Source organism: Myodes glareolus, chromosome 7 (assembly GCF_982192425.1).
Source record: "Myodes glareolus chromosome 7, mMyoGla1.1, whole genome shotgun sequence".
In the NCBI taxonomy this organism is placed as follows: domain Eukaryota; kingdom Metazoa; phylum Chordata; class Mammalia; order Rodentia; family Cricetidae; genus Myodes; species Myodes glareolus.
The window spans coordinates 24,980,445-25,007,956 of NC_142032.1; the positions used below are offsets into that span (position 1 = coordinate 24,980,445).

The following is a 27,512-nucleotide window of genomic DNA, read 5'->3' on the forward strand; positions in this document are numbered from 1 at the left end:
GCTAACTTTCCTTCCTTGTTGGGGTCTCTGAAAGACCCATGCTTCCATTTAGCCAAACCAGAAAAAGCTGTGCTACTCCAAACCCTACCCTACTACTTCCTGTGTCTGTCCGCCTCTCCCGGATGCCCTCTGATACTACTTCCTGTGTCTGTCCGCCTCTCCCGGATGCCCTCTGAAGTGCCATGGTTGCTTTCTGTCACCTTATTGCTAATGCAACTTCCTGACCCTAGGTTAGTTTTATGTAATTAATGCAAACGCAAACTTGAGGTTCACAGTGTGATCAAATATCCCCCAACAACCTAATGGCACTAGCTGAATTAAACTTGAGCTCTGCCCTCAGTGTTTTTGATTTAAAATCAGATGTTCCATTTTCCTGGTCAGTACACGTCACTTCCAACCTATCTGCTTTTGCGTGAGCTCAGTCGAGTTGAGGGTTCTCAGGGAGGCGCCCTCACATTACAGAGGCGTGAGGCAGAGATACCATCTTTTACTGCATTACTAGATGGGGATGAGAGGAAAACTAGCCATGTGTAAGGGTTTCTGTCACAAAAGAATAAAAACATTGTTTTCTGTCTTTGCTGTAGCTGTTCTAGCTGTAGCAGCACCAACTGTCCAAACATTTGTCAAATAAGTAATGATCAAATATAGACACCGAAATTAGCAAGCACAGATAACACAAAGTTAAGAGGCTCAGTTCCCTGGGCTCTGGTGCTCTCAGCTTAGTGGGAAAGCCAGGCCGTTCAGACGCCTTACCTTAGAAAGTTACATTGTGCATGCTGGAGAGATGGCTCCGTGCTTGATTCTTTGGCAGGGAGCCTGAGTTTGGTTCCCAGGACTCACACAGATGGCTCATAGCCATCTATAGGTTTAATTCCAGGGACTTTTGACACACTCCACTGACTTCCATAGGCCCAGGCATGCATGTGGTACACATACATACATGCAGACAAAACACTCATAAAATAAATAAATGTGTGTGTGTGTTAAGCTCCATTGTGGTTTTGTGCTTTAAGGGTAGAAACACAGAGAATTGCAGCATATTTGATAGAACCTTGTTTGAAGGACTCCACTGTCATTAATACTTGAACTTGATAGCCCACCATGCATAAAGATGTCCCCTGACCTTTTTTCCCCTTCAATTCTTAAAGAAATAAATAACCAGACTGGTTTAGAACTCAAAAAACTTCAAAGTTGGCCTCTAGTTGGGAAGACAGGCCATCTGACAGCTCTTGCATCAAATATATTCCGTCTACTCTCCAGTTCACTTGTCATATAACAACTAATCCCTGGTCTGCCTTTTGTCTGACTATGCACATTTTCCTAAATACAGCTAAGTAGTTGGTTGTGGAGGTATACACTGTTAGTCTCAGCACTTAGGAGGCAGAGGCAGGTGGATCTCTGAATTCCAGGTGAGCCTGGTCTACAAAGTAAATTTCAAGCCAGCCAGGAACACAGCTGGTATTCTGCTGTCTTTGATATTTGTTTTACATGTGTTGCAAAGGTGTGTGTGTGTGCGTGTGTGTGTGCGCGTGCAAAATAAGGTATTATGAGGAATGTCTGGATATTTACATCTACACAAAAGTGGCTGTGGGTCAGACACAGTCCTCGGTGTTGCAGAGACTTCCGACGTAGTGTAGGTGGTGGGCTCTGCCTGCTCATCTTCACCACACACGGGCTTTTCGTTTTATTTTTCCCAAGTTTTTCTTTTAAAACTATGAGACATTTCAGAAGTCCTAAGGCCTGAAATCCTATCTGTGCTTCAAGTTCTGATTGGTAAATTCTGCTTTTTCTCTGCTTCTTGTAGAATCTTTAGATGACCTGACTGACCTGGTGGTGAAGTTATTTTCTGAAGTAGAGAACAAAAATGTCCCTTTGCCTGAATTTCCCGAGCACCCTTTCCAAGAAGAACATCTTAGAGTACGTGCATATAATTCCGTTCTTTTTCATTTGTGAATGTAATTGTCATGGCTATCAAATCAATTTTATGCATGTTAGGAATGTATATATTAATAAACAATGCACCAGAAGGTTTTGATCTTTGCATTCTAAGAGCAGTTTGGGTAGCTGTGACCTTGGCAGGCTATTAAACTGTCAGTGCCAGAAGGCACGGGTCCAGAGCTGCCTCAGGATCTAGGGCACCACGCTTAGCCCATGTAATAAAATCACACTGAAAGAGAACCTGATTCATTTATTTCTTTGTGGTCACTTCTTTTCAGTCTGGCAGGTAATTAACCAAAATCAGTACTTTTCATTATTAGTAAGTATTTCACGCTGTAAACGTCATATGTAGCAAACATTTTGTGATTTGTCTTTGTCTTTGTCTTTTTCTCCCCAGCAACTTTATAAAATAGTACCCATTAAGGATATTAGGAATCTTTATGTAACATTTCCCATCCCAGACCTTCAGCAGTACTACAAATCTAATCCTGGTCATTATCTTGGTCATCTAATTGGGCATGAAGGACCTGGAAGCCTGCTGTCAGAACTAAAGTCAAAAGGTAAGTGTCTTTGGGCAGCACCCTGAATGTAGTACCCCCATCTTTCACTCGGTTCCTCATTGTCACCTAGGAGGGAAGGATTTTAGATGACACTTTGCAGTCTTGAGTGATGCGGGCATTGTTAGTGTTTCTGCCTTTTGTCTGGGGCTCCTTCCACAAACCTGTCTTGCCATCGAGTATTATTTATTGATCAGTGAAGGTGAGCTATTTCAAAAGTTATCATCATGTGTGTTGGAATTGGACTCAGACCTTTGTACCTTAGGCAAATGGTCTGCCCCAGAGCCATATACTCAGCTGTGCTGTAAAGAAGGATGAAGAGGTTACCTCAGCTGAGTGCTGTGGTGTATCCCTGTGATCCAGCTTGTCGGGAGGCCGAGGCAGGGAGATCACCAATTCCAGACCAGCTTGGGCAACACAGTTCAAGATCAGTCTGTCTCAAATCACAGAAGAAAAGTCTTCGATGAATTTTTTTTCACACTAACCATATCTGTACCAATTGTTTTTTGTTTGTTTGTTTGTTTTTGTTTTTTGTCTCTGTGTAGCCCTGGCTGTCCTGGAACTCACTCTGTAGATCATGCTGACCTTGAACTCATAGAAATCCACCTGTCTCTGCCTCTCAAGTGCTGGAATTAAAGGCAGGTGCCACCACTGCCCGGCCATATTGCTTATTTACCTGCTTCAATTCATCAGAAAGGTGTGGGATGTAGAAAGGAAATGATTTCCAAAGCCCATTCAGGACTTATGTGTGCTACTGTATACATTTATGCACATGTCTATTTCCTGTTGGGTTGATTTGCTTTCTGAGGTTGATTTTTTTCCTGCAGGGTCCATTTTAATTTCTTCAACTATATAGTATGGATATTACTTGGATGCAGTAGTGATGTGCACCTGAATTCCAGCAAGGCCAAGGCCAGCCTAAGCTACATAGGTAGTTCCAGTCTAGCTCAAACTACATAGCTAGTCTCTGTTTCAGGGCTGATGAGATGGCTTGCTGCCAAGCCTGACAATGCAAGTTCAGTCTCCAAGACTTACTTAGGGTAGAAGGAGGAAACCGATTCTCTTAGGCTGTCTTTTGATTTCCACAGCATATTGAGGTACAAATGATATCCCCCCCCAACACACGTGTGTGTGCTCAGAGAGAGAAATATAATATGTAATTAAAAAATTGGGGTTGGGGGAGATAACTCAGTGGTTAAAGCTCTTGCCATACAAACATAAGGACTGGGGTTCAGATTCCCCATAGCCCACATGTCAGCTTACAATTCTAGTTTCAGAAGACAGAGTCAGGGGCCCCCAGAACAAACTGCCTAGGGAGACTACTAGGTTTGATTATAGTGCACTACCTCAATGAATAAGACAGAAGAGTGAGTTAGGATGATTGCAATTTGACCTTGGCCCCCTACATATACATGCACCCACATATATGTGCCCGTATACATGTCAGCATGCATAAGCATACATGAAGTAGAAAAAGAAAAAACTAATGATGGAAAAAGCAACAACACCCCTTTCTATCCTTTCCCAGGGCCCAGTGAAATTGTTCAGCCAATAAAGATGCTTGCTGTCTATCAAACCTGATGACCTAAAGTCCCATCCTGGAACCCACATGGTGGAATGAGAGAATCAGCTTACAAAAGTTGTCCTCTGATCTCTGCCTGTATACTGTGGCACATGTGTGTTCCTACACATACACAGAATTAATTTCTTTTAATGTTGGGATGGGTCAGATGACTTAGAGTGGTGAATTTTAACCTGTGGGTCTTGACCCTCTGAGAGCTGAATGACCCTTTCCTAGGGGTTGCCCAAGACCATCAAAAAACCACAGATAATATTACAATTCATAGCAGTAGCAAGATTACAGTTATGAAGTAGCAATGAAGATAGTTTTACGGTTAGGGGTTATCACAACATGAGGGACTGTATTAAAGGGTTGCAGGCAGTATTAGGAAGGTTGAGCACCACTGGCTTAGAGGTTAAAAGTGCTTACACCTTTGTCAGAGAACCAAAACTCTGATTCTGGCACTCCTTAGGCGGCTCTTAGGCACCCATAACTTCAGCTCACTCACACACGTGTGCATATGCACACACATAATTAATATTTTTAAAATGTTAAATAGAAAAATGGGGATTCTGTGTGTACATATGTGGTGTTCAGGATTGAAACCAAGGTTTCATATGTGTAAAGTAAGCACTGAGCTATATCCCTAGCTCTAGTATGAGCATTTTAGAAATCCCTTGTTATGAAAGAAGCCAGGGTTGGCATCATGTGCCATCACGAGAGGTGCTTGCCACACAAGGCAGATGACCTGAGTTTGATCCCTTTGTCCCACATAGAGCTGAAGCAGAGACCTACCTCTACAAGGTTGTCTTCTGAGCGCCACCTTATGTTCTGGCATGTGTGTACTATACATAAATACTCCATGCACACATAATAATAAATACAGTTGTTTTGGGTTTTTTTTTTTTTTTTTGGCCAGTTGGTGATGGTGCAGGCCTTTAATCCCAGCACTCGGGAGGCAGAGGCAGGCGGATCTCTGAGTTTGAGGCCAGCTTGGTGTACAAGAGCTAGTTCCAGGACTGACTTCATAGCTACTGAGAAACCCTGTCTTGAAAAACAAAAACAAAAAATAATAGTAATAATAATAAATACAGTTTTTTAAGAAGAAAAACCACACATTTAGCTTTATTGTCTTTTTCTTTGAATGTTGCAGGCTGGGTAAATACCCTGGTTGGTGGACAAAAGGAAGGCGCCCGGGGTTTTATGTTTTTCATCATCAATGTAGACTTAACTGAAGAAGGGTTGTGTAAGTATTGGTTGGATTTATTTTGTAATTCCTCATGCCATAGGTTTGCTTTGTGTTGAAAAGGCATAAACACTTTAGTTCATACACTTTCTCCATTGTATTTTTCATGTGTAACTTGGCCTCTGTTTGTGACAATCCTTACCCCTTAACAATTGATTTTGTGTTTTATTGGTAAAGTGCATACTTGTCTGTTCTGCCATATTTGTGAGTCCAGAGGGCTGTGTGGGATGTCTGAACCAGACTCAGGGAAGTGAGGACTCCGGAGGGCTGTGTGGGATGTCTGAACCAGACTCAGGGAGGTGAGGACTCCGGAGGGCTGTGTGGGATGTCTGAACCAGACTCAGGGAGGTGAGGAGTCCATTTTCTGAAAGAGACCACCTCCACTGGCCTGACTTCCCCTAGGAGTGATCCATGCTTGAAGGACTCAAGGACTGAATGGTTTTTAAGTGTGCCCCTTTTTTCCAGTACATGTTGAAGATATAATTTTGCACATGTTTCAATACATTCAGAAGCTACGTGCAGAAGGACCTCAAGAATGGGTTTTCCAAGAGTGCAAGGTACTTTTGTTTCACCAAAATTTTTCTTAAGGAATCTATTTTTCAAAAACAAATATATGTGAACTAATTTAACTTTAAGGCCCAGTTAAACTTTTGTGTTTCCCTAAAGTCTGAATGTTGCAATGCATAGCTGTATTAGTTAAAACTTAGGTATGGCAGACTGCTTTGTTAGTTGGGGCGCTATTTAGGGTTGAGTTATCACATAGTCCCTGGAGGAGAGCCCGCCCTTTCCAGGGTTTGTGCTACTTTCTGCCCGAAGCTGCACGAAGTCTGTTGTTTTCAGATCTGGTAATAAAGCTCTACAGTGAATGCTATGAGAAACAATAAGTTGTTTCATGTATAATATTATGTTCTTCAAAGTGATTTTATTATCTGCGTAGAAAAGCTTCCATTTCCCTTCCATCCCCCTTTTTTGAGACAGGCGCTCACTATGTAAACCAGGCTGGCTTCGAACCCACAGAACTCTCTACTGATGCCTCTTCCTCCCAGGTGCTGGGATTAAAGGCGTTCACCACCATATCTGGCTTTTTTTGTTTTTAATATATAAAACATAAAGTGTTTGTCTTTCAAATTTTATTTATTATTTTATTTTTATTTATTATTATTTTTCTTTTTCTTTCCTGGAACTAGCTCTTGTACACCAGGCTTGCCTCAAACTCACAGAAATCTGCCTGCCTCTGCCTCTCTAGTGCTTGGTCTAAAGGCGTGCGCCACCACTGCCTGGCTTATTCTTCCTCTTCCTCTTCCTCTTCCTCCTCCTCCTCCTCCTCCTCCTCTTCTTCTTCTTCCTCTTCTTCTTCTTCTTCTTCTTCTTCTTCTTCTTCTTCTTCCTCTTCTTCTTCTTCTTCTTCCTCTTCTTCTCCTTCCTCTTCTCCTTCCTCTTCTCCTTCCTCTTCTCCTTCTTCTTCTCCTTCTTCTTCTCCTTCCTCTTCTCCTTCCTCTTCTCCTTCCTCTTCTCCTTCCTCTTCTCCTTCCTCTTCTCCTTCTTCTTCTCCTTCTTCTTCTCCTTCTTCTTCTCCTTCTTCTTCCTCTTCTTCTTCCTCTTCCTCTTCCTCTTCCTCCTCCTCCTCCTCCTCCTCCTCCTCCTCCTCCTCCTCCTCCTCCTCCTCCTCCTCCTCCTCCTCCTCCTCCTCCTCCTCCTCCTCCTCCTCCTCCTCCTCCTCCTCCTCCTCCTCCTCCTCCTCCTCCTCCTCCTCCTCCTCCTCCTCCTCCTCCTCCTCCTCCTCCTCCTCCTCCTCCTCCTCCTCCTCCTCCTCCTCCTCCTCCTCCTCCTCCTCCTCCTCCTCCTCCTCTTCCTCTTCCTCTTCTTCTTCTTTTCTTCTTCTTCTTCTGAGAGGGGGTTTCTCTGCATAGCCCTGGCTGTCCTGGAACTTACTCTACAGGTCAGGCTGGCCTTGAACTCAAGAGCTCTGCCTGCCTCTCCCTTCTAAGAGGCAGGGACTAAAGGTATGTGCCACCACCACCCTGCTGTCTTTCAAATTTCCAAAGTCTTTTTAAAAGGGCTATTAAGAAAATACTTTATATATAAAGACCTCTCAAAATTCTGAAATAAATTTTGGATTGGGTAACTTTTTCCCTCTGGTGCTGGGGATCAAACGCTATACTTTGTGTGTGTTAGGCAAACACCATCGCACTGAGCTATATCCCAGCCTGGAAAATATCCTATTAAACTTTATAAAAATTTATAATTATTGCTTGTGGAAATTATGACAAAAATTTCTAATGTATAGATTTTCTTTGAACAAGTCTCCAAATCATCATCTGTCATCACCTGTGGGATTTTTGGATTTCACAGGTTGTACACAGTTTTTGATGTCTTGACCAATCGTTTTAGTGATTTAGGCAGTAGAACCTTTTTTTGTTTTGTTTTGTTTTGTTTTTAATGCTGTGCCATTTAGGCCAGCCTTGAATATGATCCTCCTGCTTCAGCCTCATTCCAAACCTGTGCAGTCATGCCTCGGTCTGGCTCCTCTCAGGTTACATTCATTTAGAATTATTTACTTATTTTTATTTTAAGCCTGTGTTGATAAATTTTAAGATTTTTTCATGTCTTAATACATTCCTAAATAAAGTTCTGCTAGTTGTTCATAAGTGTAATGATGATACAATTATAGTTCAAATAAAGTATTAAAAATGCACTTCTGACTGATAATTGGCTTATGTCTAATTGGTTAACTTTCTGTTTTAGGACTTGAATGCTGTTGCTTTTAGATTTAAAGATAAAGAGAGACCTCGAGGCTATACATCCAAGATTGCAGGAAAATTGCATGTAAGTTGATTTTCCTGTTCACAGTGGTGTGTATGATCTTTAGACTCCTATATGTTAATATAGTACTACACAGATGACACAGTTGGGACTCATAAAAACAGACATTTTAGCTCTGGCAACCTTTCATGATATGTTTAGAATATTACTGCTCCTTAAACTAAATATCACCCTCTGTAGTATTTTTATTACATGAGTGTTTCTCGGGTTTTTTGTTTGTTTTTTTGTTCCCCCCCCCCCCCCCAGTCCCACAGCCTCTGTCAAGTGCTCCCTCTGCAAACATTTTTATCGTCAACTTTCCCCACTGGCCTTGTTCCTGCTTTAGTCTGGGCTGCTGTCATTCCTTACCGTGCTGCTAGCATGGCCTCTTAGCTCCGTTTTTCACTTTGTTCTCCACCATAGTTTACTTTTCTAGCTTCAGTGACTTTTTTTAAGGCATGCAGCGGCCACTGTGCGGTCCACACAATCTCAGTGTTTTAGAAAGTACTTTTTGTTTGTTTGTTTGTTTTTTTTCTTGTTTTTCGAGACAAGATTTCTCTGTGTAGCTTTGGAGCCTGTCCTGGTACTTGCTCTGTAGACCCAGCTGGCCTCAAACTCACAGAGATCTTTCTGCCTCTTCTTCTTGAGTACTGGAATTAAAGATGTAAGCCACCACCACCCAGCTAGAAATTACTTTTACTAAAACAATGACAAAACCATCTATAATAGTTTTATACACAAGCCAAAATATAGTCCATTTCTTCCTACAATTTTGTAAATGTTTGTTTAATTTCATACATAGAAATTTGAGAGAAAATTGTTTATAAAAATGTGTGCACTATATTAAAAATCCTGTAGGTGTCTATTTCATTTTCAATTTTTCTTCATTAGCAAATACCAATTTTTAAACAGAACTATTGTATTTTTCCTCAAAAGAAATATATAGCCAGGTGTGGTGGCTCATGCTTGTAGGGGACTGAGGTAGGATGTTGGGTTCTAGGCTAGCCTGGGCTACAGGCTAAGCTATTACCTTCCTACCCCATCAAAAAACAGTGATTTGTTACCTCAGTAATATAAGTATATATGAAGATTGACAGTGTGCTTGGCAGAACCATCGCATCGTGAAACTTAAGAATGTGGCAGGTTGGGCCAGGGGTATCCGCGGAAGGGTCTGCTGTGTTTGCACAAGACCCTGGTGTAGTCTCCAGCACTGTAGAAGATAAGGGTGTGGTAGGCAACAGAGTAACGTTTAGGGCCACAAAGTGATTATTATCAATGGAATAAAACAAACTGAAGGGAAGGGCTGTATAAAATAATAAACTTAGTTTTTAGAAATCTGCCTACATTAATAGACTCTGGGATAGCCTTCACGTCTAACTATTTATACCTTCCATTTTCACAGTATTATCCCCTAAATGGAGTGCTCACAGCTGAATATCTGCTGGAAGAATTTAGACCCGACTTGATAGACATGGTTCTTGATAAGCTCAGACCAGAAAATGTCCGGTGAGTCACCTGCAGATTTTCCTATTACACACTAAGCTTTTCTCATAATTAGAATCTCAGAACTCACAATTGTGATTAAAAAGCTTTTATTTCTATTTATTTATTTTTGAGACAGGCTCACATTATGTGACCTTGGGTGGCCTGGAGCTCACTATGTAGACCAGGCTGGCCTCAAACTCAGAGACATGCCTGCCTGTTTTCAGAGTGCTGGGACTAACGGTGTGCACCCCATGCCTTTGAACGTCTTCAGTCTTTACAAGCCTGTTGCGATGGTTCTCACCCATGATTCCAGTGCTTGGGATGCAGCCATTCAAGGCCAGCCCAGTTACTCATTTTGAGGCCAGTTTGTGTTACATAAAAGCTTGTCTCAAAATATAGTATAAAATTGACTGCAAAAGTAGAGAATAGTCTAATGAACCAACACCAACCCACCTCTCTTCATTCACCCTCTCTGCAAGTTCAGTGATAGAAATGACATAAAAGACAATAAACATTCCAGGACAGGCTCCAAAGCTACAGAGAAACCCTGTCTCGGAAAAAAAAAAAAAAGAAAGAAAAGAAAATAAACATTCCAGGACAGGCTCCAAAGAAAAGAAAAGAAAAGAAACAATTGGTTTTCACTAGGTGGGGCGTACAACAGTAATGGACACACGCAGGTGTCCCACCAGGAGGGGCGTGCAACAGTGGTGCACATATGCAGGTGTCCTCTCACCAGCGCACCTCTGACATTGTCCATCTGGAGCTAGATGTAGTTGAGTGTTTTATTTAGTAATGAAATGGAGAAAATACAGATTATTATCAAGCTTTGTTAAGGGTTAATACAATGCTTTAGTTTTTAATTTAAAAAACTCATTAAGAGTCGAAGTTTTTCATCTTTGCGAATGAAAATAAGCTATGTGACCATACAGAAATTAAATCTGTTTCATGTAGCCAATCACAACAAATTATAGTATGTCTTGTGTTCAGTTTTGTGTTTATTTTTGAGATTTATTTTGATTTAATTTGTATGTGCCACATGTGTGTGGGTGCCCTTAGAAGTCAGAGGGCATTGGATCCCCCGGAACTGGAGTTCCAGGCACTTGTGAGTCACCCAGTGTGGGTGCTGGGAACCTGGGTCCTCTGGAAGAGCTGCAAGTGCTCTTAGCCTCTGGGCTCTCTCCAGTCCGTTTTGTTTTTTTTGAAAGAAGAGGTCTCACTTTATCGCCCTGACTAGCTTCAAAACTACATCGATTCTTCCACCTCTGCCTCCTAGAAACTGGAATTACAGGAGTGCATAACTACACCAGTCTTTGGTTTTTTAAGACAAACTCCCATAGTCCAAGGTGGATAAACCTGAACTCTTAAGCCTCCTTTCTTCAACTCCCAGATGTGAGATTACAGGTGTACGCCCCCACAGTGACTCCCAGTCAGTTTTATTGCCATAGTTGTTGTCTAATCCTTAATTACTCAATATCTGATTATAATATGGAAAATCTTACTCAAAAACTGGATGTTAATGGAAGCTAACATCTGTGGGCTATCACTCCCCTCTGACAGCATTGCCTTCAGCGTAAAATAATTTACTTAAATACTGAAGAATGGAAAAGTCCAGAACTTTCCATTTTTTGTCAGCGAATAATAAAGTTGACAGTCGATCCTGAAGTAAACAGTCGCTCATTCCTAGATGGGATGCGACAGAGTCTGCATGGTTCATGTGCTGTCAAGTGACGCGTCACAAGTGCAGGCTGAGGGTTGGTCTCCTGGATGCATTTCTGCATATAGCAAGGGAGAAAACGAGGAGGTTAAAATAGTTATAACAACAACCAAGCCAGCTGGGCAGTGGTGGCGCTCGACTTTAATTCCACAGGCAGGCAGATGTACAGGGCAAGCTCCAAGACAACCAGGGCAGCACAGAGAAACTCTGGAAAACCAAAAACCAAAAAACCAAGCAAACAAAGCAGTAAAATACTTAGGAGTTTAACCAAAAGAAAACAAGACCTCTCCAAAACATCTGGGTGTGCTGACAAGTTTGAGGCCAGCCTGACACAAAACAAACAAACAAAACAAGCAAACAAGAAGAATATACAGGCCCCCCATGGGTATCAGCAAGCAAACATCCTGGTAACCTGGTATCCAGCCTGGTAACCTGGATTTGATCCCAAGGTGGAAGAAAAAACTGCATCTCCAAAGTTGTTCTCTGATCATGCATGCACAAGGTAGTATGTGTACCCACACACATACCCTTGAAAACCCGTGATTTAAATAGCATTTGCTTGTCATACCAACGTTTTTAGACGTGAACGTGCTGGAGTCGGTGTTTTACTTTTGATTAAATTGCATGTTTCTAAATTTGATGTCTCGTGCAATTAGACTTTAAGAGACTCCTTTTCCTGTTATCGTCGCTTTGAAGGAAAGTGTTTTTCGTGTGGAGGCTTAGACTCTGTGATTGCTCTCATCATAACTGTGGCAGGTCACTCAGGAAGTGCAGAACAGCTGGGATAATCTTGCCAGCTGCCAGGCGAGAACTGTATTACTCAAAGGTACAATTACTTTTTAAATCCCAGTGAGACAAGTGTAACATTGCAACCAGGAAAGGAATTCCTCAGAATGTGAGAGGTTGTTGGGTGCAGCCCACCAGTCTGTAGCTTACGTTGTATCACTTAGGTATTTACTGTCCTAGCTCTAAGTTCCACCGATAATGGAACTCATTAAGTATTAAGGTAGAGACATTTCTTTGTAGTGTTACTGTTTGCTGGTCCATGGGTATTAACTGTTTCTACTCTCCTTTATGCCTTTGATGTGTTTATCATTCCATCTTGATGCAGCAGGAGTATCTTTACTGTGTGCCTAGCTCAAATCATAAGTGATTCTATTAATTTGGGAGTTGTTATTCATGATGAATCTAATCAAGGCCTGTCTTCTAGTTGCTACCAGTCTTCACCATTGGCTGTAGAATTCTGTCAGTAGTCTGCTTAAGTCACTGGCTTATGGTGTTCAGAGTCTGTTCCTTTCTCTTTATAAACACAGGTATTTGCCCTTCTCTAGTGTTCTGTCTCTTTTCATATCCTTCAACCTTTCCAAAAGAAGATGAGCCGATGACTTTGTTAGTTTATTACTTCTTCGCGTGTCATGGAACATGCACACTTGTGTGTGGAGCTGTGGCTTCATCTGACTCACATGGATTGCCTATCCTGAGCATCAGCGCTTTCTTTGTATTTGGTTCACTGGCACAATGTAAAGATCCATGGTGTTTCCAAAGATAATTTAGTAATACAGGCATTGTCTCCTTTAACATGAGATTAGCACACTTTGCTTTAGGCCATGTGTTCTCTTATAAGTTTCCTTTAGGTAGAAACTGTGTTTATCTTTGCATAATTCAAGCTGGTGTGGTAGGGGTTCAAGAAAAGCTGACCGAATGTTCCTCGGGCTTTTAGCCTCATTTTATTCTTTCTTTCTTAGTTTAAGTAATTCCTTCTTAGTTTCAGAAACACATATAGTGGCTGGAGTGAGGATTCAGTGGTTAATAAAATGCACAACACAGAGAGAGATGTGTGGACGTGGGCACACTCAACACCTGTGCATGTGTGCGCACACACACGATTCAGCGTTTTTCGTAAGTCTGGGTTTCCTCAGCACTTGCCTTTTGCTGTTGTTGTTTGATTTTGTTTTGTCAATAGAATTTTGGTTTGTATGTTTTGCACTTTTATCTTTTGTGTATATCTTTAAAAAATCTAATTTGAGGGGTTGAGGGTGTAGTGTAGGCTAGTGCATGTACTTCACATGTGCAAAGTCCTGGGTGTAATTCTAGTATTAGCAACAAACAAAAATCTAATTTGTTATGAAATTGTAAGAGTCTGCTAGTGAAAGAATAAAGTTAGTCTAATTTGAATCTTTTGGATCAGAAAAGCAGAACAGCCAAGCCACTAGAGAGACCTTTTACCTCCACCAGATCTTCAGATGGAAGGGGCAAGATTCTGTCTCCAGCAATTCTCAGACTCCACCCTCCAGTGACTTCCTGTTTCTTCCCCTTTATATTCCTCTCTCCACCCAGCCAGTTCGCTCCTGTCTCCCAAACACTGGGATTAAAGGTGTGAACTACCATCACCTGGATCTGTTTCTGGATTGATCATGTGTAGCCCAGGGTAGACTTGAACTCCAGAGATCTGGTTGCCTTTGTCCCCCTAAGTGCTGAGATTAAACATGTGTGCCACCATTCCCCGCCCTGTGTGGCTGATTTGTGTGACTGCTTTGCCCTCTGATCTTCAGTCAAGCTTGATTTATTAAAACACAAATAATATGCCACTATACTCATTTTCTTTTTTATTTTCTCTCAGACATTATTTGCAAAAGACTGATATTCTCATGTCAGGGGATGACATGAGAAGTCATCCCCTGGAAACTACACTGTCTTTTCCTATCTGTAGTCAGGAAACCTTTGTTTCCAGATGGTTCCCCTCCAGTGCTGCATTCCCAGTATCACAGCTAGCCTGCTTTCCAGCCTTCTTTTCTTACCCCCCTTTATTAAACATAGATTCTTTTGTCATACAATATAATCTGAATACAATTTCCCCTTCCTCTACTACTCCTGGTTCCTCCCCTCCTCCTCTCCCATCCAGACCTACTCTCTGTCCGTCTTCTGTCTGTCATTAGAAAAAACAGACTTCTAAGAGATAACAACAAAACACAGCAAAATAAAATATGATAAGATAAATGAGAACCATTGTGTTGAAGCTGGATAAAATAAGCCAATAGAAAAATAAAAGAGCCCCAAGAGAAGGGCCTAGAATCAGAGACTCACTCATTTACATGTCCAGGAGTCTGGCTGTGGGTATCTCTATTTGTTCCCATATGCAGGAGGAAACCCCTCTGATGATGGCTGAGTAAGGCATGGATCTGTGAGTACAGCAGAATATCATTAGGAGTCATTTTATATCATCATCATCATCCCAATAGTATTTTGGTTTTGCCCTAGGTCTCTGGGCTATCTAGCATCTGGTTCTTGGTCACCCAAGCAGTGTCAGGTATGAGTTCCATCTGACGGAATGGGCCTTAAGACAATCAGACATGTGTTGGGTACTACCACAAGGTTTATGCCACCATTGCCTAGCATACTTTGTAGGTAGGACAGATTGTAGATCAATGATTTTATGGTTGGATTTACATTTCTCTTTAGGTGGCCTGCAGAGTACCTATCCATATCATAGACACTAGACACCAGCTCTCTCTCTTTCAGTGTTCATTGAGTTGTGTGGGTGTCTTGCTGTCAGCTTGTGGAAAGCAGCCTATTGACTTGGCAATAGCCTAGGTTGTTTGGGGGTTTCCATGGGATCCTTTCAGACAACTCAACTGGATAAAACCAGTCTCAGAACTGAAAGTTTCGTTTAGTGACAAAAGATGGCTAGGAGAGGTTGCGGCTCCCTCCTTGTCTGTAGACTTCACTAGGATCACCTTTATATGTTATAAGCAGTTCCCAGGCTAACCCTTGTTTTCTCCCTCGATCCCATCTCTCCTCCGCCCACCTTCCTGCCTGGTCCTCCCAGCCTCACACCCACCACTTACCGAGGAACTTTGGAGTCAGTTCTCCCGTCCACTGTTGCGCGGTTCCCGGGATCAAACTGTTAGGCCTGTGGAGCAGGTTCCTCTGTCTGCTGAGCTATCTTGCAGACCCTTGGGAGGCTCTTGATTTGTCAGCATCCTTCATTGCCTTGTGGGCATCGTGCAGAACTCTTTGTTCTGTGGAATATGTTTCTTCTTTTTTAGCTTATTTTCCAGAAGTGGTAGTGGTCAGTGACGGGCTGTTGGTCTTGGTGTTTACACACCAGGAGGAACTAGGACAAGGCCCAACACATTCTTGAACATTATTTACGTTTTCATGAGTCAGAGTCCATTCACATTTGTACCATAAGTTTACAGGCTTGCTTCTGTTTGTTTTCTCCCTCTGTCTCTAGGGTGGCAATAGTTTCCAAATCATTTGAAGGGAAAACTGACCGCACAGAGCAGTGGTACGGAACCCAGTACAAGCAAGAAGCCATCCCAGAGGAAGTCATTCAGGTAGGTTTACGTCATCTGTGAATAAGCCTGAGCTATGAGGAGCCTCGGGAACCCAGATCCCCTCGATCCTTCCACGCAGGTTCCAGAGCATGGAGAGTGGTGGGCACCGCCACCCTTGCTGCCCTGGGAAGAGTCAGAGGAGCTGGAGGTTTCTCATGAAGCCTCGTGCTCTGGCTCCTTCCCGTGTGTTTATAAACCGCAGACACCCAGCCTTGCTGCATCTAAGCCGTGAAGAGTGGGGAACGCAGTTGCACAGAGCCAGGAAGGCAAGGGACCGGAAGACAGGGCAAGCTGCGGAGGGCCAGCTGCGCTGCCGCAGTCCTGGCTGGGGCTCACAGTCCTAGCTGGGGCTCGCAGTCCTGGCTGGGGCTCAGCGGCTTTACTTTCTGCTAGCATTATGTTTTGCCCTCATTGGTCACTCTTTTTTCAACCTAGGAGAACTGTGATTTATTTCCAGGTAGTTGTGCTGAGACTTCATTCTCCCAGTTTTTCGAGGCTTTGCTTAGCTGAGTAGAATCTTTTTCTCTCTTGCTTGTTGGCTGTGGACCCTTGTTTCGGTCCATTACCAACAGTACCAGAAAACCTTAAAGTAATGATTTTTTTTATTTCAATGACAGTACAGGAAAAGAAATATTTTTTCCATTTTTATTTTATTGTGTGTGGATTATATGTATATGGAGGTCAGAGGACAACTTTGTATGGTCAGCTCTCTCCTTCTGGTTCCACACGGGTATCCAGGCTGGTGTGGCCAGTGCTTACATCTCTGTCCTAAAAAAAGCAATAATGTAAGAAAAAATTATCACTGATGCTTCAGGGAGCTCTGACACTTTGATGCCCTCCAGGATGTGACTAAATCCATATTCTTAAACTGAAGAAAATTCAGCTTTTTTCAGTCAGTCCTGGGGCTGAAATAACCTGAAAACAAGGAGAACCTCTGTTTACCACATTATGACTATAGCAGTCTTGCCCTGGAGAATTCTTCTTAAGTTTATCTGGAAGTTCAGCAGTGAGATGGCTTGCTATGTGTTTTCTGTCCTCCCCTCTGCCTTTCTGGAGACACACTGCAGCTTAAATGCTCTCGTCAACATCTCTACTCTCCCCGTGCCAGAAGACCACATGTGTCAACTAGCTGACAAGTGACCGGATCCGGGGTTATCGGCACTGGTTTGCCCCTTTGGGTTGTCAGTAATAAAAGCCTGTTTAGTTGTGAGCCTGAACTTTAGTTGTGACCCATCTCTCCAGCCAGTGCAGTGTTGTCAGGTAGGGTTCTGGGACCTGTCCAGCTTCGCTGGTAGAGCCAGTTCGTGTGTCGTTCTTGACCTAGATCTGGTCTTTGTTTTAACCTTGTCTTGAATTGCTGGCTTACCTAATAGTTTGCATGTTCTGAAAGAAATGGGCCAGGCCTTAAGAAGCCTGAAGTGATGGGCTGGTGAGAGTGTTCCGTGGACTGGTGAGAGTGTTCCTGGGCTGGTGAGTGTGCTCTGTGGACTGGTGAGATTGCTCCGTGGGCTGGTAAATGTGCTCCTGGGATGGTGAGTGCTCCTGGGATGGTGAGAGTGCTCCTGGGCTGGTGAGATTGATCCGTGGGCTGGTATGTATGCTCATGGGCTGACGAGAGTGCTCCTGGGCTGGTGAGTGTGCTCTGTGGGTAAAGGCACTTGCTGCCAAAGCTAGGGTCCAGTCCCCAGAATCTACCTGGTACGTGGAAGATGATCCCTACAGCCTGTCCTCCGACCTCCACATAGGCAGTGTGTGGTGTGTGTGCAGCTGCATACAAAATAAATAAGGGGGGGAAAATAAGTACCAAGGTAGAAGAAGCCCCCAATTAGCCTGGCCTTCAGACCATAAATAGAGGCAACAATATAATGAAAGTATGGATTTAAATATCCCTGTGTAGGTGCTTAATTTTTAAAGAACTACAGTAGATATGATCCCATCAGCTTCTCTTTGTTCCACAGACTCGGATTTTTCTTTAACTAGCTGATTAGAAGCTGCAGAAAGAAGAAAAAAAATTATATAGATAAATGTAAAACCTCTTTTAGTACCAGAAAGATAAGCTGAAGTTACATGAAAATCCATCAGCATCCATTGCTTCTGGTTGTAGCCCCTCCATATCTGACAGGAGAATGCTCCTTCCTGTTTGCTTGCAGATAGCAAGGACACCATTTTTTGTTGTTTGTAGTTGGGTCTCCTTATGTAGCCCTGGCTTGCTGAGAAGTCAGCCAGGCTGGTGTCTCGCTGGGGATCCTTCTGCCTCTGCTTCCCAAGTGATAGGATTACAGAGTGGAAGAACCATGTGCTCAGGGAGCACTTACCGTTGCTTTGCAGTGTGATGCTGAAGATCAAACCAGGGGATAGCCTCAGCCCAAAGACGGTATTTTTTAACTCAGGTTATATTCATAATTGCTTTTGTGTGTGTTTTATTATTCATCTAGAGGTGGCAAAATGCCGAATTGAATGGGAAATTTAAACTTCCAACAAAGAATGAGTTTATCCCTACAAATTTTGAAATTTTGTCATTGGAAAAAGATGCGACGCCATACCCTGCTCTTATTAAGGTAATGAGCTGAATCTGTGTTTGTTTGTTTATGATGGGGTTTTCTTCTTACGTTACCCAACTCTTAGGGCTCAAGTGATCCTCTTTCTTGCCTTCACCCCTGAGTTTCTTGAGTTGTAGGCATATACTAGCATACCACATAGCCAGTGGTTGTAATTTAAAGGTCAGCAGAACTATTAAATGGAGAAATAGAGAGAGGTCATTTCTTATATTTGGTACTTTGTGGGTTTAGGATTTGTCACTCCTATGAGGTGACAGAAATGCTGTAAAAGAATACAAGAAATACTCTGAAGTTAAAAATACAACAGCAAACAAAGCTGCTAAATAACATAGACTATGGATTGCTTTGTTGTAGGAGAAAAGGTCAGGGCTCTTCTGGATGGTAAGTCTGTTGAAAGGTCCCCTTTCTACCCAGTAAAGATCTGGTAAAGAAATGGCTCTGTGCCACTTCATGCAGGGTCAGAAGCCTGGAGGAAAGCCTGTTTGAGGGAGGTCCCAAAACGTAAAGGTTCTGATTCAGACACAGTGACTGCACGGAGCTCTTGTAGTTACAAGTCAGGGAAGAGTGACTGTCAGGGCTCCCCTCCTTTTTCAGAATGTTCTTTTCATGTCATTATTTCACTCCATGGATAAAGTATGTAAAAATTTGCAGCATATTCTTGGTTCTAAACTTGTACACTAAAACTCATGATAGTAGACACTGCCTTCCATTGTTTTTCTCTTCCCGTGACCTAATACCCAGATGAAGTGGGTAAGACAAGAGTCATTGTTTAGGAACATGAAATTTAGTTTATCTTAATAGGTTATTAATGAAATATCTGTTTTTCCTTTAAGGTAATTTTAATGAATTATGATTAAGAAAAGGAGAACTGTTTTTTATTAATTGCCTCTTTTGGGTGGAGGTGTTAGAGACTGAGCACAGGCTGTGCTCAGATTCAGCCCACACTCTACTACTGCCCTATAATCTCATTGTTTGTTTGTACAGTTCTGGGGCTTGAGCCCAGGGCATTGCATATGCTAGGCAAAAACTCTACCACTAAGCTATGCCCTTAGACCTTGTGTTTTAGATAGGGATTTGCTATTGTAGCTCAGGCTAACCTTGCATCTGATGTAGCTAAGACTAGCCTCCTCAGTTCTCCCTAGCATTCTGAATTCTGGCATTGCAATCATGCCCCTATGCCTGGCTGAACTGTTTTAAATGTTTTATCAGAGTAAAGTGCTGAGCACATTAAATTGTTTTTATCTCTTGAACAGTTTCAAGGTTTAAAATGAACACTTGAGAGCATTCTTGGTATAGAACAGATGAAATAAGTTTTTATTAGATTATTTATCTTAGTGTGCTTTTTACTGCATAAACATTATTCTAAAACTTACCAGCTTCAAAACCACACACATCTTTTTAAAAGTCAGATAAAACCACAAGATACATTTTCTGAGGGCTAGGGGTCTGAAGGACAGGGGTCGGTAGTTCTGGTTCAGGTTCTATAATGAGGTTATGGTTGAGGTTTCTTCTAGGACTTTGTTCCTGGGAAGGCTAAAATAGGGCTGAAGAATTCTCTCCTAGGCTCAATTTTGTGATTGTTAATAGACCTTAGGTCTTCAGCATGTAGACTTCTCAACTCAGTAGAGTTGTTTGACATGGCAGCTGGCTGTCCCCAGATGATTGACTGAAAGGGGACTGTAGTGGCCAAGGTCTTACATTGTAGGAGCCAAAGTCTTTTTTAAAGATTTTTATTTATTATGTATGCAGTGTTCTGCCTGCATATATGCCTACTTGCCAGAATAGGGCACCAGATCTCATCACAGGTGATTGTGAGCCACCATGTGGTTGCTGGGTCCACAGGTCCTCAGGTCCTCAGGAAGAGCAGTCAGTGCTCTTAACCTCTGAGCCATCTCTCCAGTCCCCATGGGAGCCAAAGTCTTATAGTTGAATCTTGGGGGATAGAGTACCCCTGAGTCTGTGGTTTCCTGTCAGTTAGGCAGGCTAACTTGGACTATACATGGGTCCAACAGGGTTGTGGATCACCCTAGAAGCTGACTGACACATCTATCGAAAAGATGTCCTGGGCCTCTTGGGCACCCAGTGTCCAAAAAGACTGTGTCAGAACAGTTGGTACTGATGTCTCCTCCACCATGCTCTTATGTCCCCATTCAAGGGTCATAGAGAGCTGGCTTCTCTGCCACAAGGACTGGCAATCTTCTCTCTGTTCTGCTTGCTAACCTGGGTGCTTCAGGACTGTGGGACAGCAGCAACCTTCAGAATAATGTCCTTTGCCCCTCAACTTGAAGAGTATTTTGAACAAATGCTTTTATGAAAGATACCTCTTTTTCCCTAATGAAACTGTTTCTCTGTCACAGGATACAGCCATGAGTAAGCTGTGGTTCAAGCAAGATGATAAATTTTTCTTGCCGAAAGCTTGTCTCAACTTTGAGTTCTTCAGGTATGTAGTTAAATCCAACTTAGGAAATCAACAATCATGTTTTTGTTGAGTGTTCTCTTCTTAAGCATCTATTTTTGAAATAATAAGAATTCGATTTCTCCTATACAAGAAAAGGTTGCTAAGAAGCGCTGAAAATCAAAGTTAATTCTTCCTTGCATTAATGAATGTTCCCTTTTGCTGAATTGATTTATGGTAACTCTTATTAAGAGGGTCTTCTTAGCATTTGGGATTTGGGAATCTGTAAGAGCCTATAGATTTATCCAGAAGGTTCATTTAGGAAAGAATTATTAGTTGAAATGTTTTTGTTCAATTTTTCCAATTCCTGAAACTTGCCCAGAGACATATGTGTATGAACAAATGAATAGGTGTGTGTATGTGCCCAGGGATGTGTGCATGTGTGCATAAATAAATACATATTTATGTGTGTAAATGTATACATGAATGTGTTTATACACACAAAGAGAAGGGAGGTGGGAATTTGTTTTGTTTTGTTTTGTTTTTTGACATAAAATCTCAAAACCATACCTCATGTAACGATGTTTGTCTTTTAGAGAGGTCCATGCCATGAGCCTTCTAACAATTGCAGAGTTGACCTTCAAGGTCTGGTTTCCCCTTCAGAAGAGTAAAGCCCAGAGTGCGCCTTGACTCTCACCTCATCACAGACCTTGCACCAGGGCCACTAGATTGCCTCAGACACGTGTGCCTTTTATGGTTAAACGTTAGTGGCTTTAACTGCTAAATCTTAGAATGCTTTAAAATAATGTAAAAATACACACAGTCTAGCTATTCTGCCTTAGCCTTAGCGTTGGGATTACAGATGTTCACTACCAAACCTGATGCATACTATAATTTTATATTTTTAAAACCAATGTTCTTATAAAAAAGTGAATTTATCATTAGGCGGTGGTGGCACATCCCTTTAATCCCAGCACTTAGGAGGCAAAGTCAGGCGGATCTCTGTGGGATTGAGGCCAGCCTGGTTTACAGAGTGAGTTCCAGGGCAGCCAGGGCTACACAGAGAAACCTTGTTTTAAATAATGTGAGAGACAGAGAGAAACTGTATGTGTATGTTGTGTGTGTGTCTTTTTCATCTTTCCAGAAATAGGATTAAATTATGTATACTTTATGTTACATTAAATTATGTATACTTAAAAAAAATCACAATTTTTAAGATCCTATAAACCTGTATGAAGGTTAAACACCCTGTATGAAGATGCATAGTGTCTGAATATAGTATATTTGTGCCAGAATTTGCATATTTCAGTGGAATCATATCTCTTAAACATATTTTTTTTGGCCTATCCAGTGTTCTGCACACATAGTTGTGTGACTTGGTATTTTAGGACATTTGTAATTCTTTTCTAAGCTTGAGTCAGATGGCATTGGACCACCAGTCCTGGCACTACTGATTTTGAGCCCCACCTGACGACGTTCCAGTTGCCAAACATGTGGCCATGACTTTGTCGTGGCCTTACTTTCCTTTTGATGAGCTAGCTCGCCTCAGTCTTTTTCTCTTTCACCACACCCGCCTCCCTGGGTGGGGTGGGGTGTGTGGTTGGGGTGTGGTGTGGTCCGGTGTGGATGATGTGTGCATGAGATGGCTTAAGTTTAAAGTTGTTCAGTGCCTAAAGGACGTTTGTCACTGTATGCAGTACTGTAGGAAAATTAAATCACAGTCAGAGAGATGACTTAGCCTACCGGTAAAGGTGTTGCCACCAAGTCTGACAATTTGAGTTCAGTCCCTGGGACTGATGGCAGGAGAGAACCAGCTACCACAAACTGACTTCTGAAGTATATATGTTGCATATAATAGATGATAGATGTGTGCACAGATAGATGAAGTATATATGTTGCATATAATAGATGATAGATGATGTGTGCACAGATAGATGAATGTGTTTTTTAAAAGAGAGAATTAGATGGCAGCCTCCATTTAGGTTTTTCTCTTTGAATTTAATTTCCCAAGTGCCTAAGCATTTTCTCTATATTTTGATTTATTATTAGCTTGGATAAAATAGTTGGCATTGCTCTCAGCCCATCATGTGTAGTGCAGTACAGTCACTGCTACAGGAGAGTCAAACCTTTTCTTTGCTTCCAGTAAGGCAGAAAGCACAGGCCTAGGGTCTGGAGCAGCAGTATGGAGAAATTTTCCCTCCCCGGCCCCTCCCTGTTCTCCTTACACTGCTTCTCATCCCATAACCCGACCGCCACCTGGCGCGTTAGACTTGCGCTTACCACCGTCTCCTCCAGTTCAGCTGTGAGCCCTGAGCGCTCGGGGGATTTTTGCCTGGTTCCTCCTCATGTGCTGTCCGTACCCAGAGAGAGTCCCTATAGTGAGCTTGTAGGGACTCATGCTGCCAAATGCATGGCTCTTTCCTTGGTGCTGATAGAGGTGAGCAGTGTTGAATAGGCAACTAAGTAGGTCGTTTAACTTTGGTTTGAATCCCAAACTCAGGTGCTACCAGCCCAGGTGCCCTGGGGACAATAGCTTCCTGACTGAGAGATTAAAGTTGATAATCTGGTTCTCTTTGACTGCTACATGTTTTCCTCTCTTTTCGTACACTCTCACATACATATTTTCATACTGTAATTTTTTCTAATCCTAGCTGCAGTTAGTTCTGTGATAAACTTTATTAAAGTTCTGATAGTACTCTAGTTCTGTGGATTACAGGTAAGGTAATATTTTCACAATTCTTTCCAATCTTTCTCTTTTAAGACCATATGGTTAGAGCACTCAGGTTTCCCAGCCTCATATTTCTGAACTTTACAAGTGTAGCTTGCTTGGAGAGAGAAGAGATGCTGTATCGACTCATCAGCCTTGCCTTCTCCCGGCGGCTGAAGGACGGCCATGCTCTTTAACCTTTTCATCTTCTCACCTGCCTTTCCTTTCCAGCTAGTTGGGTAGCCTATGGCAGCGGTTCTCAACCTGTGGGCCACAACCCTTTCACGGGGGTCACGTATCAGATATCCTGCATGTCAGATATTTACATCACGATTCATAACAATTTAACAATAGTAAAATTCAGTTATGACGTAGCAACAAAATAATTTTATGATTGGGAGGGTCACCACAACATGAGGAACTGTGTTAAAGGGTCGCAGTGTTAGGAAGGTTGGGATCACTGCCCTACACTATCTGAGGTAATCAGTTCTCCTCACCGTCATCAGTGCACACATGCAGCGTGTCTCTGATGTCTTCTTAGACCCTTTTCTCCTCATGGCAAAAAAGGAACCGGTTCAAGAATTGAGCCATGCCCTCAGGAAATGATAGAACCGGTACTCGCTCTCTCGCCTGCCCAAGGCCGCAGCCCCCGGGAAGTGACAAACCGCTCTTTCACTGTCCGCGTTCTCTTCCAGCCCTTTTGCTTATGTGGACCCCTTGCACTGTAACATGGCCTATTTGTACCTTGAGCTCCTCAAAGACTCACTCAACGAGTATGCATATGCAGCAGAGCTAGCGGGCCTGAGCTATGACCTCCAAAATACCATCTATGGGATGTATGTAAGTACCCATGCTCGGCCTTCCACTCTCAACGTTTACATTGATTGGATGGAAGTATTTGGAATCGTGGGTATGACTTTCTTTAAAAAAAAAAAAATCCTTATGACTTATCACATTTTCTCTTTATTTAATTTTAAGTTAGCGTTTATTCTAACATTCCACTGTGTACCATTCATTGTATGCAGAGTTTCCTTGATTTTTTTTTTTACCATCTTTCATCAGAATGCCATATTTTTCTCCTCAAACAAAATTGTGCCCGCTCTAGGTTTAGCTGTCACCCATTCTGTATCTGAAATCTTGCGCTTCAGAAAGACAGAATGAAGTCATGTCTTTGTAAACATGTGAGGTTGGCCTATGCTGTTTCCTCAGAAGTCAGGTCGTGAGGCTGCATATCCATACTCTTCGGTCATGTTTCTCCATTGTCATGCCGCCGTCTGAGGTATCAAAGCATTTCTTTTGTTTTTCTTTTTGTTAGTCGCTACATTTATGCTGATCCTCTCCATTGCAACATGACATACCTGTTTATCAGGTTATTGAAGGATGATTTAAAAGAGTATACATATGCAGCACGCCTGTCAGGTTTGAGCTATGCCATTGCATCAGGGATGAATGCAATTCTTGTAAGTAAAATGCAAGCCCAAGGAAAGGCACCACACTGTTAGAGCTTTCTGTTGAGCTTGGGAAACTATTAACGTCTGCATCTTTAAACAGGAAGGTTGATGGGCTCTTTTCCTGCACTTTTTAAATGACTGAAAGTTTCAAATTAGTGTTAGCCCACTAACAAGTGACTGGGAAAACTTAGTGCATCTTGTGAACATGTCTGTGTGCTACATATATGTGCATGTTCTGTTTGAAATGTTTAATATACTAATCCTAAAAGCATTTGTTTCTCCCAGTGTGTTTGAGTCCTTTGCTATGTATAAGGAAAGGCTATTCGTTATTATTGTGGTGCTTGGATTACATAAACATCTTTTGTTTCTATAGACCGTAGTAGAAAGATCCTGTGTTCAGATCTGCCCAGCACTTTATTTTGTGGCATGTTTCATTAACTCTTTTACTTGTTATTTTTACATCCTGCCATTGATATCTCAGTTGTGAATTAACATCCATTTAGTGACACACATTTATTCTCACCAATCTTGAAAGCACGTGTTTAGTAAAAGCTGAGGTGAGCATGTGTCCCCAGTCTTTCACAAAAGTCTTTAAAATTTCATTTCTTTTTCTTTTTCTCAACATTATTTTTTGGGTGGCTGTTATTCAATGTATAAGAATGCATATAGTCTAACCATTTTCATATCCTACAGATTGAGACTCAAAGATCAAAATTAGCCACAAGTATTAAAGTAATAGTCTATTTTGTTTCTTACTAGTGGCATTTAGCAGCATACTAGCATTTATCTGTGGTAAAGCAGGTTTTCCGATGGTTGTTGTGGTTCACATGGTACACAAAGTGCTTTCTGTGGCCAGGGACTTTTGCTCCAGCTGTGGTTCTTGCCTGTCATTCCTCACAGGGTAGTTCTCCGTGCAGTGTTTCCAGTACTGCACATAGAAATGTAATCACACCCTTTCCCCTCCCTTGCTTTCCCAATATGAGGCTTTGAGAGACTGTTAAAGTACTTCATTCTAAGGCGAAAGCCTCATAGTGCGCACACTCTATTTTCCCTACAGATTTGTTTGCCATTGCATTTAGAACATCAGCAGAACCTATAAGATAAGAGGGTAATTAAGTTTGTGGGTCCTTGTCAGATAACACTGAACAAGCAGTATCAGGCTATGAAATATAACATTAGGACTGCCTGATCTTTTTTCAAAGATGATTGTTTTCCCTAGAAGAAGCAGGTAGTTGAGATAGGGTCTTACTGTGTGTTCCTGAGTAGCCTGGGACTGGTTGAGTAAACCAAACTGGCTTCAGACATTGGGGCTGCCTGGCCTCCTAGTGACATCCAACCAGAGCTGATTATTTAAATATTTCTAAACAGCTTTGGAATGTGTCCAGCAGATAGGTAACAGTCCCCTCTGATTTTTGTCTTCTTCCCAAATTCATAATTTTGGGGCTGGAGAGATGGCTTAGAGGTTAGGAGCACAGCTGTTCTTCCAAAAGTCCTGGGTTCAATTCCCAACAAGAACCATCTATAATGAGATCTGGCATGCAGGCATACATGCAGACAGAACACTGTATACATAACATTTTTTAAAGTATTAATTCTACTATTCATCAGAATCTTTCTTAATATAAAATTTATGAGCTTTGGGTGTCACTCCGTGGTAGAGTGTATATTAGCATGGACCTGGAGTTCAGTCTCCAACACCAAAAAGAAGATAAAAACTGAAGACACGTTCTATAATTATATTTGATACAGTGAGAACATGAATGTTCCAGAGTGATAGGGGTCACTGTAGTTTGGCATCAGGTGAGTTTACCTCCTATTGACTTTATTTGGGAAAGGGTATTGTTTAATATGAAGACGATCAGTGTTACATTAAGCTTATATTACTAATACCTTCAACTCTTTCTGTAGCTCTCAGTGAAAGGTTACAATGACAAACAGCCAATTTTGCTAAAGAAGATTACTGAAAAAATGGCCACTTTTGAGATTGATAAAAAAAGATTTGAAATTATAAAAGAAGCGGTAAGTCTTATAACATGTTTCTATAATTTTTATTAATTCACTTGTGTTGTCATGTTATAAAAATTGCTGGACTGGAGAGATGGCTCAGAGGTTAAGAACACTTGTGACTCTTCCAGAGGACCTGAGTTCAATTCCCAGCAACCATATGGTGGCTCACATCTGTAACAAGATCTGGTGCCCTCTCCTGGCATGCAGGCAGACATGCAGGGAGAACACTATATATAATCCATCAATAAATTTTTAAAAAATTGCTAATAATGGAGAGAGGATTGGAGACCAACAACATTTATAGTTCTGAGTCTTTGCTGGTTTTCCCCTTAGGAAGCTGAGGCCTGTAGTATACACCTGACTCTGTCAGCTTCAGAACCTACTAGAGCTACAGGACTAACTCTGGGGAAGCTCCAGTGGCAGTGAGAGACGTCTTACACCAGCCTTCATTTTAGACACATGCCTGCTTGGGTAGCTGGAGGCTGCCTACTGGAAGAGCTTTCTTACTTTATAGTGCACCCTTTAAGGCTGCTATGTCTTCCACTGAAATCCATGCCATGTTTGGCCCAGGACTGGATATACTGGATAAACTCAGTTTTCAGTTGAGTGTCCAATAACTACCACCCATGTTACTTGCTTACTAAGACCTTGGAGGTGTGCGGTATCCAAGGATCCCTGGGAATTACTTTCTGAGGCATGCAAGATGTCCCATAGAGAAGGCATTTAGATACACGTCACATGTCAGAGGTAAAGG

General features: G+C 42.1%; 1 protein-coding gene and 1 long non-coding RNA gene across 5 annotated transcripts in view; one reads left to right on the plus strand and one right to left on the minus strand.

Moving 5' to 3' along the window:
• Window positions 1-27,512, plus strand: part of Ide (insulin degrading enzyme) — a 92,646-nt gene that overhangs the window by 45,727 nt on the left and 19,407 nt on the right. For 3 of the 4 annotated variants that reach the window (XM_048438920.3, XM_048438921.3, XM_085693833.2), the window contains exons 6-16: window positions 1,805-1,917; window positions 2,336-2,498; window positions 5,210-5,302; window positions 5,768-5,859; window positions 8,048-8,128; window positions 9,507-9,610; window positions 15,538-15,640; window positions 18,076-18,198; window positions 20,556-20,638; window positions 23,996-24,140; window positions 26,660-26,770. In XM_048438920.3, the coding sequence (XP_048294877.1) occupies window positions 1,805-1,917; window positions 2,336-2,498; window positions 5,210-5,302; window positions 5,768-5,859; window positions 8,048-8,128; window positions 9,507-9,610; window positions 15,538-15,640; window positions 18,076-18,198; window positions 20,556-20,638; window positions 23,996-24,140; window positions 26,660-26,770 (1,211 nt within the window). Of the gene's footprint in view, window positions 1-1,804; window positions 1,918-2,335; window positions 2,499-5,209; window positions 5,303-5,767; window positions 5,860-8,047; window positions 8,129-9,506; window positions 9,611-15,537; window positions 15,641-18,075; window positions 18,199-20,555; window positions 20,639-23,995; window positions 24,141-24,615; window positions 24,761-26,659; window positions 26,771-27,512 lie in introns of all 4 variants that reach the window. The other variant, XM_048438922.3, reaches the window with a different exon arrangement.
• LOC148121326 (uncharacterized) lies at window positions 9,680-15,530 on the minus strand. Its single transcript, XR_015738351.1, has 2 exons — window positions 15,149-15,530; window positions 9,680-11,361 (listed from the first exon to the last, which is right to left on the minus strand). It is a non-coding gene; the product is annotated as an uncharacterized LOC148121326 (long non-coding RNA).